Source organism: Rhipicephalus microplus, chromosome 5 (genome assembly GCF_043290135.1).
Source record: "Rhipicephalus microplus isolate Deutch F79 chromosome 5, USDA_Rmic, whole genome shotgun sequence".
Classification (NCBI taxonomy): Eukaryota; Metazoa; Arthropoda; class Arachnida; order Ixodida; family Ixodidae; genus Rhipicephalus; species Rhipicephalus microplus.
In genome coordinates this window covers 190,297,828-190,317,935 of record NC_134704.1, presented here as the reverse complement: position 1 = coordinate 190,317,935, position 20,108 = coordinate 190,297,828, and the positions used below count along the sequence as shown (strand labels likewise).

Sequence of the window (20,108 nt, the reverse complement as noted above, 5' to 3'; positions counted from 1 at the left end):
TTTGTATATTATAAACTGGGACATTCCGCAGCAAGACCTCTCCAGAGAGGACTCTGCTGCGGTGGCTACACTCAACAAAGCACTTGCCCCACGTCCCTTGCACGCAAGGGCCTTGGGGCAACGATCGAGGCACTATAGTTCTTATGCCATTCATGTCCACCATAGTTTTTATTATGCAAACTTTCGTCATCTATTAACACAACACCCTTTTCACGGCATGTTCATTATTTTATTACTTCTATGTTTTACCAGCCTTCGGGCGAGGGATCTTACGGCCCTTATACAGCCTCTAACCACTTTCATTATTCACATATCTTGTCCCATGAACTGGCGCTCTTTGGCCATCAAATGGCCTTTGCGCCACAAAGCACCAAACATCATCATCATCAGCTCTTAAGTTCACTGACGATTCAGTTGGAAATCCGAAGGTTTTACGTGCAAATCCTCGTGTTCACGTGTGTTTACATTTTTTAACGGGTGCTTTCTGCATTGTTTTTCAAACAAATATTCTTGTGATTTTTTTTAGTGGCTGGTTTGTCAGGGTGATTGTGACGCCCTTTCACGCTCCAGCATTGCCGGCACTCTATCATCCACCATGTGTCACCATACTTCATGTGCCACCAATATTTCCAGCACCATAATTCACTAAATTGGTGGATGGTGGCATCCAGTATTACTACGGCGGAGTTTTTTTTAAGGGTGGTAACTACCAAGATCATTTTATCGCCTTTTTGTAGATAGCTGTAGCTTTAGCACAATGAATCTCACACGGAAATAATAGACTTAAAATACAACTATTATATGCGTTAAGTGCGGCGCGATTAGGTCAAAGACAAATTTTGCTGGTTTGATCTGAAGCTCCATATTATTTATGGCTGTGCTGTCTATAAAGCTGCAAGGATTTCGGATTCAGATGTAGACGACAAAAATATAAGGGAAGCTGTCACGGAATATAATGGGATGTTGCAAAGAAAGCAATCATTAAATACATCAGCAAAGTCTTCGCCAGAAATTTATGAATTTTTCACTATTCCAGTATTAGGTTCAGTTATATTTATGTTTAGTTGTGTTCATATATATAATAATTTTATCATACTTAGTTTGTGCCACATGTCCCTGGAGGTTTGTTTCAAAGTTTTGAGTCGATGGTAATAATAACTGTTTTAGCAGCGCGAACTTCTTTAGTTACATAATTTCTATGTTTTTAAATGCACTGAGCACATTGCGGCATCCAGATTGAATAAATATTTTGAACAGCTGGCCATGTTTTGTCATAATCAGCAAATGTTAACTCGTTATTCATGACTGATGAGCTTTATTTGGTTGGTTAACTGCCTTCAACGGAAAGCATCTATCGTAAATAGACACTTAACTTTTTTTAAACTATACTCTAGGATCAGTTTTAGAGCAGTTGTTGACACAAGAGTTTACACGTGTCTCATCAAAATTGATAATAAAGAGATCATTAGGTGTCTCTGTGGTTGTTTCCAGTCGCGTTGGAAAAGTGATTGCATTTCGACCATTGTGTATGTATAAAATAAACTTGAAGGTAGCTTTATTAGTATTATCGGATATTAACGTACGATTATCACCACCAAAACTTGTATGGTACTTGTGAAAATTTACTGATCCTAGGAGGCAATCTAAGAAGCTGAAAAAAAAGAGACTTGCCAACGCGAAGGGGGCGATAGCAGATACAAAATAAGCTTCTCCGTGATTTCAGAACAAGTGCTTTACGGTTAGGTGTAGAGCAGCAGAAGTCAGAAATTATTTCTCACTGCATGCTATTTGAGGCCAAAAGATATACTCCTTCGCACGTTCCTCAGGGCGGTTTACAAAATAAGATTTGCGCCAAAGAGAAAGTTTTCGAAGAGCTACTTGGTATGAAATGACGATTTTCATAGCACGAGCTCAGAACGACGACAAAGAGACAACAAAAAGACGAGCGCTGACTTTCAAATGAGTTTATGCGCAACGCGCGAAAACATCTAAGAGAAACAGTAAATATTGTGACGAAAACCATGAGACAAAAAGTGAAATGCAAGATTGAAAGAAAAAAAACAGAGGCAAGAAAAAAACTTGAAGGAAACGATACAGAAAACTAAAACAACTATAACTAGTTGCGCGCGTCGATACTTTTGAGGAGCCTTAGTTTCTTCTCGAACAGACAGGGAGAGCTTGCCAATGCATCTATCTGTTTGCGTGCCATCTGCGCGGCCTCGTCGATAACTCGGGTACGCTCATCCATGTGCTCATACAGTAAAGCTATTAAAGTGAGGCCTGGCTACGGACCTGTCTTGAAATGCCTTGAACAGATCGTGCTTTCACAAAGTTTCGGCGAGCTTGAAAGCTTCAATATCCCAGCTTATGGCTTGGTGTTTTCCTGAGGCGTTGATCGCATATGTCGCTGAGTTTATCCTGCAGACGTGTTAGCCAGAGCAGTGCCAAGAACAGGATCCGAGCAACACGGGTACAGAGCGTGAAAACTAGCCGTTGTCCCACTCCGCTGCAGTGGTGTAGTGGCTAAGGTACTCGAATGCTGACCTGCTGGTCACGGGATTGAATCCCAGTTATGGTGGATGCATTTTCGATGAAGGCGAAAATGCTGCAGGCCCGTACGCTCAGATTTTCGCGCACCATAAGGAAGCCCAGGTGGCCGAAATTTTCGGAGCTCTCTTCTACGGCGTCTGCCATGACCATACGGTGGTTTCGTGACGTTAAACCCCACATATCAATCTAGCTGTTCTTCCGTACAACCACCAAATATCTCACAGGCTCGAGAAAATTGGAAACGTGCGGTTGTTCGTGTGCTGTTCTCTGTACCGTTAAAATTAATCAGTCACTATAAATTGAAAAAACCCCTGAAGAAGCAGCTGTCATCAACTGAATGTAAAGGTAAACACGAAACCAGGTATGCGGAATTTTCCCGGGGAGTTGTCTATAGAACCCTGCCTTTCCTGTGGTACTTGTTACCTCAGAACGACCGGAAAGTGTCTGCATAATCGACAGAGGGAACACGCTAACAATGTTAGAAAGGAAAAGATTGTTTTCTCGCACAGCATTGAACTGTGTGCAACTGTGTGCCCCTTTTCAGGGACACAGTCACGCTGTATAAGCACAGGGATGAGCGCACGCGAGTTATCGTCGAGGCTGCGCAGTTGGCACGCAAATAGGTGTCATGCATGAACGAGTCTGCGGTGTCTCTGTCCGAGAAAGAACTAAGGTTTCTCAAAAGTGTCGGCTCGCGTAACTAGTTATAGTTCTTTTTATTTTTCGGCATCACATCGTTCTACTTTTTTCTTTGCATTTGTTTTTTTCCGTTACTTTTACACTGCTCTTTCTGTAACATTGTTTTCGTCACATGGTTTACTGTCTCATTTACATTGTCACGTGCTTCCGGCAAGAAAAGCGATGATGGTTATGCATGCACTCTAAGGCAAAAGGGTGTTCAAAGGATGTGTGGTTCGTCCTTTTGGGGACTAATGGGGCTGCCACAACCATTCATTTCTTTAAGGACTAACAACACTGGGTTTGATAGTTAGTCCCCACAGACAAGCTCAAAGGACTAACATTTATACCTCACATTTACACCTTAGTGAGTAACCGTTAATCCCGCAATTCACCTCAAAGAACTTATATTTAGTCCTTACATTTGCACCCTATAGGGCAACTGGTAATCCCCACATTCACACCTTCCCGGGCAACCGTTAGTCCTTACAGTTGCATCTCACCGGACCAATGGTTGATCCACTCAAATACTCCAATCGGATGAACTTCTTATCCCTAGTACAAACATAGTTTTTTTAGTTATTTTCCATCAAGCCTAATACATTTTTCGCCTGTTTTTCTGCGCAGTGGGCAACAAATAGCGCAGAAAAGAACATGCGAAAAAGTAGTTAGCCACCTATGTGTAACTGCTTTCGCAGTCACGGCAGCAACGAAAGACTAAAGTGAGACATCAAAATCTTTTATTCTTCTACATACACATAAAGGTTCTCTATTCTTTTGAGTAAATTCATGGTGAAGTGTACAAGTTCAGTCTCGTTGTCACATCTTGTTCACTCCTTGTGCAGCTGTCTCCGATGGAAGCGATAGATGATAGGCATTGCAGACGGGGGCGCACGCCTGTTGCGTTCCCACGGCTGTACGTACAATAAGATTGTAAAGATAGTTAGACACACGTGGCACAAGAATAAGATGAACGCATATGAGAAGTACATGCAAGTTAATATATTAATACGCGTGTAAAATATGACGCAAATAACTTTACCTTCACATCTCAGAGTGTCCTTCTGAAGCTGCTCTGACGAAAGAGATGGATGACAGGCATCACAGACTCCAGCGCGCACAGCCTTCAGCACGGTGTGTGCCCACGGCTGCACAATAAGTGTGTAAAATAGTGAGTCACACGTGACAGAGGATGAATATGAATGCATATGAGAAATACGTGCAAGTGAAATAAAAACATACGTGTGATATGGCATGCTAATAATTTCACCGTGATTTCCCACATTGTCAAAGACTCATTTCGATCCCTGTAGCGCAACAGCTTAGGAACGGCGGCCGCAGTCATAAATACCTCCGCGAGCAACCTTGTCGCAAACAAGTCGGTGAGTTCAAAGCGAGCGACGTCGTTCTGCTCGAGCAAGCGAATGTGAGATCAAAAACGGCGCTTCACGCGGTTTGTCAGCCGCCAGCGAACTTCGAACAGGAGAGCGAGCGTACGCTTGGCCACCGCCTCGAACATCGCCGAGCTGGTTTGGAGCTAGCGCCGAAGAAATCGACTATATTCGGCCCTTTTTTACAAACTCGAGTAAGTGCGAGCACAGCGCGCAAACGAGAGTCCACCGCCGCGGCAAATGGAGGGCGCCGTGCTGCTTGCGACTGACTGACGGGGAAGCGAACTGTAGTGGTGACCAATTTTAACTGAGTTCCGATGCTAGCGAAAGCCTTGCCAGCCCATGCTGGTGCATTTACAGTGCGGACATACTACAACGAAGCTTGTCACGAGAATCCGCAACGTGTCTTCGAAGACTCCCAATACAGCGACGAGGTCTCAGCCCAATATCGAAAGCCCGGAGCTCATCGCGGTGGCGAAGACAGGCGAGAACTCGATGAGCGAGCGTACGGGAGGCTGACGGCCATGGCGGGCAATTCCCAGGCAGTCGCAAAGCACAGGCAAAGTGTAGACGCCCAAACTGACATTCGCGGTGCCTTTCGTGTGCGCGATATACAACACAACCAAGCCCGTTGCCGGCAAGCGTGATCCGTATCGCACACGCGACAAGTAGAGTAGAATAAAGAATGATAACCTACTTGCGAAACAATCTAGCACTGAGTTTTTCCCTGAGTCGGACTGAAGCAGTGTATCTGATAGGCCTGCTGTCTTCTCGGCCGCCATGTTGGCCTTGCCAACTGTTGCTGTCGTGTGTTGGTCGTGACTATCTTGAAGCCAGTGATATACAGCGTGGTGTGGTGTCGTGTTGAGACCTGCTCCAGACTTCATGGGTGTGGCGAAACGTAAAAGCACCAGCACACGCTCATCCAAGCGTACAACAAAGCACCACTTCGTGATTCCTAGATCGTCGAATCGAGGCGGCCGTGGTCGAGCACTCCCATCGCGACGCAATGCGAACCGTCGCCAGCAAATTACGGTGAAAGACTGAGCCAGCAGAGGAGGAAGACGGCTTGTGTCCTTGGCAACGCTTTGCTCACTGCCTACAATTCCCGGGTGGTTCATCCCTTCGGAGCGTGTTTAGAGACCAAGTGGTTTGCACGCAGCACACTTCCCCCGGTGGTTCCTCCTCAGCGGTCTATCCGTTCATCGCACGCACCTATTGGGCTCCGTTACTCTTTTTTCGGGTAATTTTGCCTTAGAGTGTATAAGCACGACTTTTTGACCTGCCGTGTAGTGCTAGTAGGAGAGGTGTTTTTTGGATCAATTAACAATAGCGGTTAAAAGTGCGAGCATAAACTTGAGGTGGGCTGCAGGTCGCTAGGGGTAACACTTACCTTTTATTATAAGCCCACCCGATCTCACATCTTGGCTATCCTATAATTAGCCGGCACACCGGCCTGTTGGCCTCGTCCGCGTTAGGACTGCTGATGCACAGGCTCATAAAATATACCTACGTACATATAAACCACAGCAGCTCAATGATTTTTCTTAAGTGGCGGTGCACAAACACAGTAGCAGCCCGTATTCATCACAATGGGCGTAGAAGAGCGGTGCACGCCTGTATCAGAGCTTCTTACCGACAGTGTACCAGGCCTTTTCGAGGAGCATAGACCGCTGTCCCGATTTTGGTCGTGCTCAGCGGCATCCGCTTGTTTGTTCCGTCTGCTTCGTATCGGCTCTCGCCTTCGCGCTACGCATGCATGTTTGACAGTACATGCGACGCTTCTTTCAACTGCCGTGGCGACGCACTTACGCTGGCCACTGGCCAGTTCGGTGCCGAAGGCCTAGCGAAGCCTTTTGCTTATCGCTTCGAAGTTGTAACCGGTCACTTTCCAGGAAGCTACCACAGACGATGATACCAGCTTAACTTTGTTACCGCTGGCAGCTCTTTGCGATACGGCATAGAATCGTGGTATCGCGACGTACAGGTTTGGAGGCTCGCGCTCGTAAGCGCACGGTCTCTCGATGTTGTAATTAAAATACGCGAGATTTATCAGCTCCACCTAGATCTACAGCTTCTTACACCGTCTGTCTCCATGGTCACCGTACTGCAGTAAAAGGCAATGATTTACGAAAATATGCAGGACAACGTTCCTGCTGTTGTTTTTTTCTTGCAGCGGGCTCTTTTTTTTTCGTTCACAGAGCGCTTTTTTGCTCGTTGTACTTATGCTGCTCCCATTTTCAATGAAAGTGCGTTGTTTCGATGTCAGTCATGAGGGGCGTCGATGCCATACTAAACTTCGAAAAAAAATATAACATCTCTGGTCCTCGCGTACCTTCACGGTTCACTGAGAGCGCCGCTCGGAGGGTATGGGCAAAAGCCGCCGTAGCACCTGCAACTTGCAGTCACGTCAGTGGTAATAAACACTGAAACGCAGGTTAAAAATCACGTGATAGAAAACTCCCCACGATGTAAAACTGGATTTTGACGTCCTTTTACTACGTGCCTCAGAGGTAGTGGTAAAACTATGTAATGTACCACCTTTTACTCCGACATCAAGTAGTAATTTTAAACGCGAGAGAGTTTTCAGTGGTCATGAGCCGCAAAAACCCAAACTCGGATAGTTCTTGCTTACAGCGTATGAGGCTCATGAGAACCTCAGTATGGCTTCTAGTAGAATGTTTGTCTGAAACGTGAAAAGTTGGTTTCCAGTACTACTGGAAGCGTAGTATTGGAATAGATTTTCGTACGGCTTGTTAGTGAAAAGCTACATAAAAATTACGTTAACACGACTTCTTTCTTCACTCATTACCTCAAGAAACTAGGCCAAATATTCAAAGGCGTTTGAAATCTCATTTTTCAGACGTGTATTGGCCACGGATGGAGTAATGTGAAGACACATCCGTCAGCGATGTCGTCTTTCAGACACAAGATTAAATTTTGGCAGTCATTCGACACGGATATCACCGTGACCAGAAAGGTGAGCGGCGTTATCTAATACTCAGTAAATTATACAGTGAACGAAGGAGTGTTACAACAAGTAGATTTATACATTTAGTGGCCGAAGATATGAAAATTATGACAGTCGCGAGGGAATAACTTTGTTTTTTTTTCCTTTCTTCTGCAATAGTTGTAAAATCTTTTCATATTTCTTGTTTACTTAAGTACCGCCAACTGCCTTCTTTTCTAAACCTCTCTCACGCGCAGGCGGCATGTGCCGCCATTTTCTTTCTAACATGGAAGGAGGATGAATGAAAAGAACGAACAGCAGAGGGCTTAACTAGACGCGTGTCTAGCTTGCTTCCCTGCACTAAAGAAAGGGTGAATGAATTAAAGAAGAAAAAATTGGGAGATCTCACGTAAAGTTGGAAACATTGATTTGCGAAGGACGTATGAGAAAGGTTTTTATTTACAATGAAATCAGCACAGCGTTACGAGGCAGACGTAAATTATGCCTTACATGAAATCCATGTCATGATTATCATGTTGCGCCTAGCTTTTGTGTTCATCGTCCATTCACGTCACGTAATACCAAACTTGGTATATATGAAGCTAGCGAAACGTTGACGAGCATAGTACGAGCGTAACATGTAGTCATGTTTTACTTGACACGTATGTCATGAATCTCATGTTCGGACGTGTCGTTTACCTTCACCGTACTTTCACTGCATGTGATACAAGATTTGGTATAAGAGAGGCCAGCAAAGCTGCCACGAGCACACTATGAGCGTAACATGTAGTCATGTTCTACATGACACGCATATCTAGATTATCATGTTAAGACGTGTCATTTACCTTCGTCGTCTATTCACGTTACGTGATACCAAATTTGGTATATGGGAAGCTAGTGAAACGGCCGTGAGTGCATCATGATAGTGGTATGTAGTCATGTTCTTTCATGAAGTGCATGTCATGATTATGATTTTGGACCCAGCATATACTTTCGTCATCCGTTCACGTCTTGTATTGCCGAGTTCGGTATATGTCAACCTAGCGAAACGACATCAAGCGCACCATGAGCAAGGCGTGTAGTAATGACTCACACGATATGCATGTCATTATTTCTATGTTAAAGCCTCTCACTTGTCAATATGCCATGTGAACAAAACCACCGTAAGAGCAGCAAGACCATGGCATATAGATAATTACATTCATGACAGAGGTGTCACTATTTTGTTATTACGACTAGTCACTTATGCTCACCATACAGTCGTGTTACGCCATGTAAATTTTTGTCCCAATATTAATTCGGCCCGGAGAGCTAAAAGGCGAAAGTGGCTAGATAGATAGATATATTGATAGATTGATAGATAACTATATAGATAGATGGATAGATAGATAGATAGATAGTCGGATAGATAGATAGATAGATAGATACCGGCAAAATCACTGATGGTCGCTGAGAAATGCTTCACATATAAAAGGGCTGTCATTTACAATGCCACAATTACTCAGTGGCTTCTACTTGTTGCGCAGCTGCAGTGCACACAATGTCGTCGGCGATCATTCACGCATAGTATTGGAAAACATATATTTCTAGGAATTATGTATTACTTATTATTCCTTAAGTCATATTTACTAAAATAATTATTTATTTTTCAGAAATTATAACTTATAACTACAGGATTTATATGGCGTACCTGTACTGGTTGTAGCCCCTACGGAGGCAACTTGGCGCAGATGGAAGGGATTCTCTATCACCAGAGACAATTTTTTGAAACACTATCATGGGGTTGTGTCGTTGACGAAGAGAGCAGTCGGCTTCTTCATTTGAGTGAACGTGCAGCCGCAAACTTAACATCAAATTAAAACAAGCATGGCGTGCTGTACCGTGATATTGGCACACGGATCATTGGTCGTAAATATACTGATAAGTGTTGAGACGCGTTGGTATTTATGCATGTGCCGTCAAATATTCCAGTGTTATTGCTAGCAGCCACGAAAGTTCCAGAAATATCTATAATGTTTGTGTTGTGAGCGTAGTCACATCAGTAGGTTCTAACATTGTCTTGGTTATTCAACGCGGCGCAGTTTGCACAAGACATCACTTACACGTGTAAAGGTGTGATAGGCAAGCTTGTGCACGATGAAAGGCAACCTTCTCTTCAGTTAGACGGATCGAAACGTTCCTGTCAATATCGACACTAAGGAAGCTATCGTTTTTCTGGAATGAGACATTTTGGCCGCTGGCGGAAACAAGGTAGGGCGTCATGACCCTGAGAGTAGACAAGACTACCTTCACGTAATTCATCGACCTCGCATCTTTCAGCGGAGAAGCGCTTTTCTTCCTACGCCAATCACCCGTCAATAAGGAAGTGTAGGGTTGCGCTAGTTGGTATTACAATAATGAACTTCTCAGCCCTAAAAAATAGACAACGAACACACCAGACTATGATGAGCGCCATTTAGTCATTAGTGGACACGTTTAGTCATTAATAGGCACGTTTTTCCAGGTGCTGTAAAAACGTTAGGAAGAGCATGGCATCTGAGAACGACCACTACGCAGTGAGATTTGTCACTAATACTTTTATGGCAGTCGGTACTCCAGAAAGAAGAGGGTAATACTCAGGGACTTTGGTTCATTCGTACGTCTCAACTGGCATGAAAGGATGCGAAATTATTTTTGAAATCTGTTGGAGCCGTAGTCACTATGTTGGAGCAACGAGAAAATGACAGCTGCCTAATACGCTTCATTTGAAGATCATGTAGAAAAAATTAGCCGTCGCCTTTGCTATAATCATGGCGGAAAAACTTCGAGTTTTACTAAGCTATTGCTTTTGTCACAGAATTTTAGGATCGAAGCTCTTTAGGCCGTGGGACGTTCCCTCCTCCGTATATAGTCACCTATGCTTTATGACTTGCTAAATAGAAGAGGTTGTGTGCATATGTCCTTAGGAATATTGTTACTAGATGGGGTTAGTAATTCTCACAGCCTATCCACGAAGTGAAGGATGATAAGTAAGGCGAAGCGTCCGTCCGTCGATTCGTGTGTACAACCATCCGGGCATTCATTCATTCGCACGTCCATCCATTTGTCCGTGCTTCCAACCATCCGTGCTTCTGTACGTCTATCCATCTCTCTGTCCGTGCATGCTTCCCTCCATCCGTCCGTGCTTCCGTCCATGCATGCGTGCGTCCGTGCTTCCGTCAGTCCGTCTGCCAGTGCTTCTGTCCGTCCATCCCTCTATGCGTGTGTCCATCCGCCCGTGCGTCTGCATGGATGGACAAATGGACAGAAGCACGTACGGACTGACGGTCGCATGAACGGACGCACGGACAGACGGACTGACGGGAACAAGAACGAACGGACGGACAGAAGCATGAGATGAGGGACGCGATCACCCCGTTCATCATCATGCACTTCGTGGATAAGCTGTGATTGTCGTTTACGTTTTCTCGCTGCTCTTGAACAAAATGACCTGATACGCTCATGGATATGTAAAAGTAAAATCGCACATACTTTCTTGGCCTTCAACAAATCAATTTCGACGCGTAAGTGGGCAACGCCAATGCAAGGCATCAAAATGATTATATGCTTCTAAAGCATGCGGAATTAATACACATTTACCTTACATAACCTGTAATGACCGTAGCGGAGGCGAGCACATTCAGTGCTCTAGACGTATTTTGCTCCAATCAAAGCTTTACGCATGTTCTAATTATGTTTAACAGTACTAAGAAAAAACTACCTTTCATGTATGACAGAATCTTTGCCCACTCACATCCAGGTGGACCTCATCTTGGACCAGGCGAACAAGACGTGCTTCGCGGCGTACTACGTCGACTACGAAGACTACTACGGCATGTGTCAAGGCAAGGTGGCGTTTCCGCGGCTGAAAGCCATCCGAGACCTCCTGAACAAGCGAACCAACGTGGACGAAGACATTGACTTGTTCGGACATGATTTCTAGGAATCATTCGCTTCATGCGCACCGATTTTTACGTTTCCACCTTTTTTTTCGGTGCTGTCCGAAAACAAGCAACCATTCAGAGATCACTATGGTGATGTTACCATGCTGATGTAGTTGACTAAAGCAAACAGCGCACATTAGAAAGTGATCGAATTAATTACTTTCCTACAATTTCACATCAGTCAACAATATCGCAAGCGAACATAGTAATCAATGCACATGAGGTTTGTAAAGTTAAAAAAAAGATATTTTTATTAGCAGAGTGAAAATTTAAGTTGATAACGCGCACGTTATATCATTATAAGTGGATGAACAAAGAGTGGCAAAAGCGTGCCATGTACAGGTGAATTGACCAGATTCGTAGAGCCTATAAATATGGCGAAAACTAATGAACGCTTATTTGTCTAGCGTAGATGCCAACTACAAATTTCGACAGAAAAGTTTTTTGCAAGACTTGTATCAAATTTTTGCCAGTTGCATAAAAATATTACCTTGGTGCGGTAAGAAGACACAAATTCGGCGTCGCGTGAAAAGCTGCATTTGTCTCAGCTGCTTAACGTCGCGAGTTCGTAGTTGATACAGTTGTTCCTGCATGCCTTTTTAAAACTTCAAGAAAAAAAGGAAAAAGAGTCCATTGAAAATTTTGTCAATACTTGCTAGCTGCTATAGATTAAAACAATTGTTCACTCTTTAAGGAGACGTGATTTAATGCCACTAGTTTCCTAAGAAAGTATAACGACCTTCAAAAAGAGTTCGCAAGTCTAAAGACAGTTACATATAAGACAAGTCACACAAAAAAATTCCTGCATATCCACGAAGTGAATGATGATGAAGGACCTTGCTTCACAGGTTAAATCCAGTAAACCGAGAATCCTCTATACATATTCTCAATCATCATCATATAAAGGCTTGTCACGAAAGTTGTTGTGGTGTGAGTGTATGTACACGTTATGTACACAATGTCTTATATTTACATATCGATGTACTATGTACAGATATTTACATATTGATGCAGTATATAAATTATGTTTAAGAGCTTATTTACAGATCACATCAGCTCGGAGGAACGTTTTTGTTTCAGTATGATAGCTTTGTTATTCGTAAAGTACCAAGTCAGAGGATCTTTGTTATTCGTAAAGTACCAAGTCAGAGAGTAGTGGAAAGTTCGAGAAGGAACCTGACGACGACCTTACGCAGGAGCCGCATTGTGAGCCCTCCGCGCCGCCACCTTGGCTTCTGTGATTTTCATAGTGGGTAGCGGTATGGACGCGCACCGAGTAATGTCCGGTGAAAGAGAAAGGAAGCGGGCCGAGAGCGAGCGCTATGTATTGGCGCGGCCACCTAGCAGTCTACTACCAAACTAGAGCACGCGCTGAGAGAAGAGCAAGCATCGCCTGAGCTGTGGCGCGCTATCTGTTGAGTGCTCTTGAAACAAAGAGCACAGCTGCGCCTCTATTGGGAGCAATGAGCACTAGGGTACACACCGGCACTACGACGAGAGACAACCACACAGCAATTAGAGCAAGCAAAATAAAACTGCCAAAGTAGCTTTGTTTTCGAAGGGTGTTTTCTGAAAGAAGCAGTGGCTCTGGTCTTCTTGCTGCCATGCGCATGGCGATAGGGTGGATTTGGCTATTCATTGGCAATAGGAGAATGTTGGCTGAGTGGCTCACACAACTCAATTGTTTGAAGAATAGGAAATGGAAGTGAGCCGGTAGCGCCGCGATGCGGAAGTGAATAGTTGAAAGGAACTGGCGTACTTTGTGCCGCAGCCTCACACGGCTGCACAAGAGTGGAGCAGTGTGAGAGTGTTCGCGCAGCTTCGCAGTGTTACTTATGAACTGCTGTGTCGTAAAGTATGCCAATGGCTACAAGAATTAGGCACCTTGAATAAGATTCAATATGACAGTGTCTTATGCCAGGGTCTACCAAGACTTCAATATAGATTGTTTCCGTTACGTCCCGCGTGCTCAAATCGAGGTGCACCTTAAAGGGCCACTCACCAGATTTGACAATTTCAAGCTTACAAGTGCAATGTATAGATGGGGCGTCCGCGATCGCATCTGCCAAAATTTGGAACGCCACGTGCCACGGAAATGGGTCAAATTATAGGGTGAACGCTGCTTCCGCATCCTTTCGTGGGCACGAGCCCAGAGAATGAGGGCATGATGCAAGAATGAGGGTACGCATGAATTGACTACGTACATCGCAGTGGAGTGACGTTGGTCCTTTACGTAGACTGCTGTGCTCTGACGTTACCAACAGTGGCAACGTCAGTCAAAATGTATTTGCCATGACATGCTTACATTGTGTGATTTCCTCATTGAAAAAAATATTAAAACTTGAGATACTTAATGAGACGCAGTAAGAAAATATGCGCGTCTTTTTTCTACGTTTTCTCGTGATTGCAACTAAATGCAGGGCTAATGGGTCAGCGTTGAGCATGCATTCGTGTCTCCACAGTCAGCGCAACGAGCAGATGACAGCCGTGAAAGAAAAATCACAACATATCCACGGGGTGGTTGATGATGAGGAGGCGAAGCTCCTAAGGGGAAATAATGGGTAAAACCGTGACTGTTCAGTGAAAGTTCACCCACTATATCATCAAGAAAGACGTGAGAAACACTGTGCACGTGAAAAACACTGTGCAAACTTGCGTGCACGTTCAAGAACCCCAGGTGGTCGAAATTTTTGGAGCACTCCACTACAGCGTTTCTCATAATCACTTGGTGGTTTTGGGACGTTAAACCCCACTTATCAATCAATGAAGCATGATGCGCTCGCATCCGTTTTGCTATTTCCACTTATACAAAATTTAGGGTTACGTGACGTCAACGGATGACGAAAGTATATGACTGGTTCAAACGTGATAATGCTCACAAGCGTGCCATTTAATTGATTGATTGATTGATATGTGGGGTTTAACGTCCCAAAACCACTATATGATTATGAGAGATGCCGTAGTAGAGGGCTCCGGAAATTTAGACCACCTGGGGTTCTTTAAAGTGCACCCAAATCTGAGTACACGGGCCTACAACATTTCCGCCTCCATTGAAAATGCAGCCGCCGCCACCGGGATCTGAACCCGCGACCTGCGGGTCAGCAGCCGAGTACCTTAGCCACTAGACCACCGCGGCGTACCACATAACATACCACAGTCATAGCATGCTCGCGCCCATTTCGCTAGCTTCACGTATTTTAAAAGTGGTATCTCGTGACGTGAATAGATGACGAATGTAAACGACACATCCAAACATAATAATCACGACCGGTAAGTCAGGTACGGCGTCATTTACATCCACCTCGTAACATTGTGCTGATTTTAGAGGGACATATCAACCTCCCTCATTCGTGCTTCGCATATCATCGAATCCCACTGTACGTGGCATCTGACAATTTTTTTATGTCTACCACAGTTCTTACACGGTGCTCTTGTAAAGTGAGGTAATGCGTGATGATTGAGACATTCACAATGTCGTTTTTACGCGTCCGTCCCATGTCCAATGAAAGTGCAGTTTTGTTGATACATTACCACACTGCCAGATGGTGACATTACTCTTGCGTCTAAGATCCTTACTAACGTCCGCCTTACTCAGAAAATCTATCTATACCAAAACTAGCTTTGCGTCGACTCGCTGTAACTATATGTTCTCCACTTACGCTCGTCCCACCAATAGCGTACACATGATGCGAGTGGCGTTTCTCTCTAGTCGGCCGTGGCTTTCAGTGACCAACATGCCACGAGTAGGCGACGTCTGCACGACTCGTTCTTGGGCTAGTTGGTGCTTGGTAATAATCATAATGAAGTGCGAACAGACAAAAATTCCCTCATATCCACGAAGTGAATGATGATGAGTGGGCGAAGCTCCGGAGGTAAACCTGGTAAACCATGAATCCTCTGTACATTTTGCCCACTCGATTTTATTACATCGCTCCCCCTAGCGTACGTCGCCGCACTAAATCGAGCGATTGCCTTCAACCAATGACACGCGTCATATGTGACATCATTCCTATTTTATAAGATCTCGCGTCTTTCATCAACTACAAGTACCGCTTTCTAGTTTATAACATCTTGCATCTTTTCATCATCAGCTACAAGTACCACCATCTAGTAAACACTACAAGAACTAAACGAGACGTGGCTACATACAGGAGACGGTACCGCCATCTAGTGAACACTGCAAGTACTAAACTAGAGGTGGCTACATACAGGGGACGGTACCGCCATCTAGTGAACACTGCAAGAACTAAACTAGAGGTGGCTACATACAGGCTACAGGGGACGCACAGCCCACGCCCTAAGGAGCTTCGCCCCTAAAACAACTCACAGAACCGCACATCACAGGCGCTGTTGTTTGCGGTTCTGTGTGTATACTGTTTTAAATGCGAAGCATTTTAGCGAACTTCACTGACATTGCGCGTATCTATATCTATCCATCTATCTAGCCGCCTACGACATTTAGCTCTCCTGGCCGTTTCGATACTCGTATCAATACCAAACTTGAAATGGCATAACATGACTGTATAAAGAATATATTTGACTACTCATAACCCCAAAACCATGGCATGTATGTTATGAATGTCATGATTTACATTTTAAGTACCTGCAGCTCTTGCGGTGGTTTCGTTCACATGGCATGTTGCAAAGCTGGTATGGTATGGGATGATTGCATGGCGAACACAAGCGACAGATCCCAACATAAAAATCATGACATGCGTATCATGTAACAACATGACTACATGCCATGCTCATGATGTGCTCGCGCCCGTTTCGCTAGCGTCACACATACCAAATTTGGTACTACAGTACGTAAATCGATGACGAAGATATGTGACTGGTGCAAACATGATAATAATGAGATGCATGTCATGTAACAATTTGACTCATGATGCGCTGGTGGCCATTCCGCTAGCTTCACTTATACCAAATTTGGTATTACGGGACGTAGATGGATGAAGAAGGTATGATACTGATTCAAAGACGATAAACATGAGATGCTTGTCATGTAACAACCTGACTACATGCTACGCTCATAATTCGCTCGCGGCAGTTTCGCTAACTTCACATGTACCAAACTTGGTATTACGTGACGCGAACGGACGAAATAGGTAAATTAGACATCCAAACATGATAATTACGTCAAGCGTGTCATGACACAACATGATTGCATGCTACACTGATGATGCGCTCGCGGTCGTTTCGCCTGTTTCACATATGCCAAATTTGGTATTATGTGATACCAATAGATCACGAAGGTATGTGACTTGTGCAAACATAATAATCATTTGATGCGTGTCATGTGGAAACATGACTATATGCTAAGGTCAAGGCGCATACATTTAGACATGACGTGGTGCGCGTTGCTGCTAGCGTTAATTTCGTCGCGTCACGCTGGTGTTGCCCCGCCAAGCGCCGGTCCTACCATATACTCGCAGGCACGCGCCGCTCTGCGTTGCTTTGACTCATGCACGCTTCAGCGCGTCCGGCATCCCTATATCACGAAAAGAGGGAGATGCAGTAATATCTGGGTAACGCATCGGTGCGAAATGCAGCGTGTCGCATATCGCGCAGGTTGCCGTCGGGCCGCGCCGACGGACGCTGGTCGCGCCTGGCGTCTGATTATAGAGCGTTCGCGTTTTGCTAACGTAATGTCACTGTGCTCAGCGTTCCCGCGCGTCAACGCTACATTGTATTAAATTGGGCCTTTCATAATGTGCTCGCGGTCGTTTTGCTAGCTCCACATATACTAAACTTGGTTTTACGTGACGTCAATGAATGAAGAAATATATGACTGGTGCAAACGTGATATTCCTGACACGGAACTCATGTATGGCATCATTTACCTCCACCTCGTAACGTTTGCTGATTTTAAATTGATATATCGAGAATTCTCATTTGTGCTTTGCATATCATCGGTGCCCACTGTACGTGGCATCTGCCAATTTTTTCTAATACGAATGCACTTATTAGACGGGCTATGTCAGTCATCCGGTTTTGTCCGCGGCCGTGTTCGCGCACCGCAGGTGTTATCCCTTTGCTCTTACCCAGTCTCGCATAGCAACAGCTGTGGGCTCGTACGCTTATTCTCACCCCTAGCAAGCGGAGCATGTCGTCCGAGAGAGTGTAAGAGGCGGCAGCTGCAGTGCCTCGCCACTCCTTCTTTCGCCGTTTACCCGCTCCCTTTCCTGCACCCCACTCTTGATCATTCGCTGGCTGGGCGCCTCTAAAGAACAACCGAAAATCTGCGCTCGAGACATCACATTGAAACGCCAAAACCTAGCCGAGAACGCTGGCGCACTACTCTCCCGTGTCTCGCTTCTCACTCACAATCGCTCGCTGGCTAGGCGTCTCTTCAGGCGATGGCAGAAGTCCATGAAGGGGAATGTCTGACAGCAGGGGTACCCTCTTTCGGCGCAAAAAATGCCTTCGTATTTCCTCACGATTCTCTTTGGGGAGGTGGGGGGCTTTTTTCAAGTTAGGCCGCCTCCACCAGGGCGGCATTCATAGGCCGGCGTGATGCTAATATTCATTCGAATACTGGCATAGACCCGCCGAACGGCTTAGTAAAGCCCCTGTGGCTGAGGCTAGCCTTCAATCGAACTGCATGGCGGTGACGAATAGCTTAGTGAAGCACTTGGGGTTGAGGCTACCGTAGCGTTCTGTGTTGGTGTCAGTGTCATACTGCAGTCGAGCGCTCCGTCTCGTCTTTTCCATCCTCTCTTGTCGTTTGCGTTGTTAGGCACTCTTTATATTGCAGTACTTCTCGGCTCTTAGGCGTCGGCACCGCCCCGGCAAAGACCGAGGGTACAGAGCAAAGTAGTGTGTGGTGGAGAAGGAGCATCCGAAGAGTGATTTGCAAATGCGTTGATGGCTCACTTGGCTAAGCGCACGTTTCCTATCGCCACGGACCTCAGAGGTCGTCGGTTTGATTAATCCTCGGAAACTCGCCGCTAGTTTCAGTTTCAGGGAACACGTGCGCTCGTAGCGGTTGCCGGGCATCCGGAGATCTGGTTGAATGAAGTGTGGTTAACGTGGATGTTGGCGTTATTGTCTTTCACTAGGTTTTTGCGAATCCAGAAGTTTCATTGAACTGTAAACAGCTTACCTTTGTTCATTTGTCTTTTTTATTTCTTATTTTGTGACTCTTCAATCAGGTGAAGCGCGCTAAAACTTGCAAGTAGCGGTTGCCTCCACTCCCCTTTACCACTTGGTCAGCAATATCACATGTTGAACCGCACTCGCTTGTCTCGCTTGGTTAGAGTGCCAAGTATGAATATGGCAAATATAAGACCTTTGAGGCTGCCTGCAGCAAACAGAAGGCAGTGGGCCTGGCGATTCAGGTCAATCATGCATTAAACCAGCTTGGATAAACCAAAGCACCACGTGCTTAATGCGGCTAAGCGCAGTGTTAATCAATAAATTTCCAGTTTCGCGAAGGTCTTCGACGAATTCTAGTGTTAGAGTGGGTTACTACATGAGAAGCCTCTCATCGACTTACCTGTGTAAGCCACGCTGCGGTGGTCTATTGGCTAAGGTAGTCGGATGCTGGCCAACAGGTCGCGGAATGGAATTCCGGCTTCGGCAGCAGCGTTTCCGATGGAGGCGGAAATGTTGTAGGTCCGTATGCTCAGATTTCGGTGCACGTTAAAGAACCCCAGGCGGTCGAAGTTTCCGCCGCCCTTCACTACGGCTTCTCTCGTAATCATATGGTGGTTTTGGGACGTTAAGCCCCACATATATATCCAAGGCTGTGAAACGTTGTTCCGTAGGAACGCAGCGCACGCCGCAGGTGTTAGCGTGGTGCCAAGTAGGCCACAGCCCTGCTTCGCATTGACGCCACATTTTCCTTGCAGTGCAAACTGATGTCACTCACCCTCGCCTGCCGCGTGTTTGCCTCCACGCCCGCAGCTACCTCCTCGTCCGTTTTAAATGCGAAGCATTTCATTCTCCCCGTGTTCAGAAACACTCCTAGACTGGAATTCCATCCTTCACATGACTGAGTTGAGCATTGCACCACTGCTCGACTGAAATTGACGCTGCGCTTCTCAAAAATTCCTGCAGCATTCGCACATATGCAGTGACTTGGTTCGTCAAGAGATGGTGCTCCCTTCGACTTTTTCGAGCCGAGGAGAGCCCTTGAGTGAAGGAGCGTTTGTTAATATGGGGCTCATCGAACTTCTGCGACTTTCAGCGTATCTATCTATCTATCTATCTATCTATCTATCTATCTATCTATCTATCTATCTATCTATCTATCTATCTATCTATCTATCTATCTATCTATCTATCTATCTATCTATCTATCTATCTATCTATCTATCTATCTATCTATCTATCTATCTATCTATCTATCTATCTATCTATCTATCTATCTATCTATCTATCTATCTATCTACAGCTAGCTAGCTAGCTAGCTAGCTAGCCGCCTACGACATTTAGCTCTCCAGGCCGTTTCGATAATAGTATCGATACCGAACTTGGTATGGCATAACAAGACTGTAAACATAGTTGACCAGTCATAACTTTAAAATCATGACATGTGTGTCATGAATGTCATGATTTACACCTTATGACCCT

The 20,108-nt window shown here is 45.1% G+C and overlaps 1 protein-coding gene across 1 annotated transcript in view; it reads left to right on the top strand.

The window, feature by feature from the left end:
* LOC142818071 (uncharacterized) overlaps positions 1-11,927 on the top strand; it is a 294,427-nt gene extending 282,500 nt beyond the window's left edge. Inside the window, exons 10-11 of the mRNA XM_075896326.1 lie at positions 7,483-7,599; positions 11,348-11,927. Coding sequence (XP_075752441.1) covers positions 7,483-7,599; positions 11,348-11,530 — 300 coding nt within the window. The 3' untranslated portion in view covers positions 11,531-11,927. The remainder of the gene's footprint in view (positions 1-7,482; positions 7,600-11,347) is intronic.
* The last annotated feature ends 8,181 nt before the right edge of the window (positions 11,928-20,108 follow it).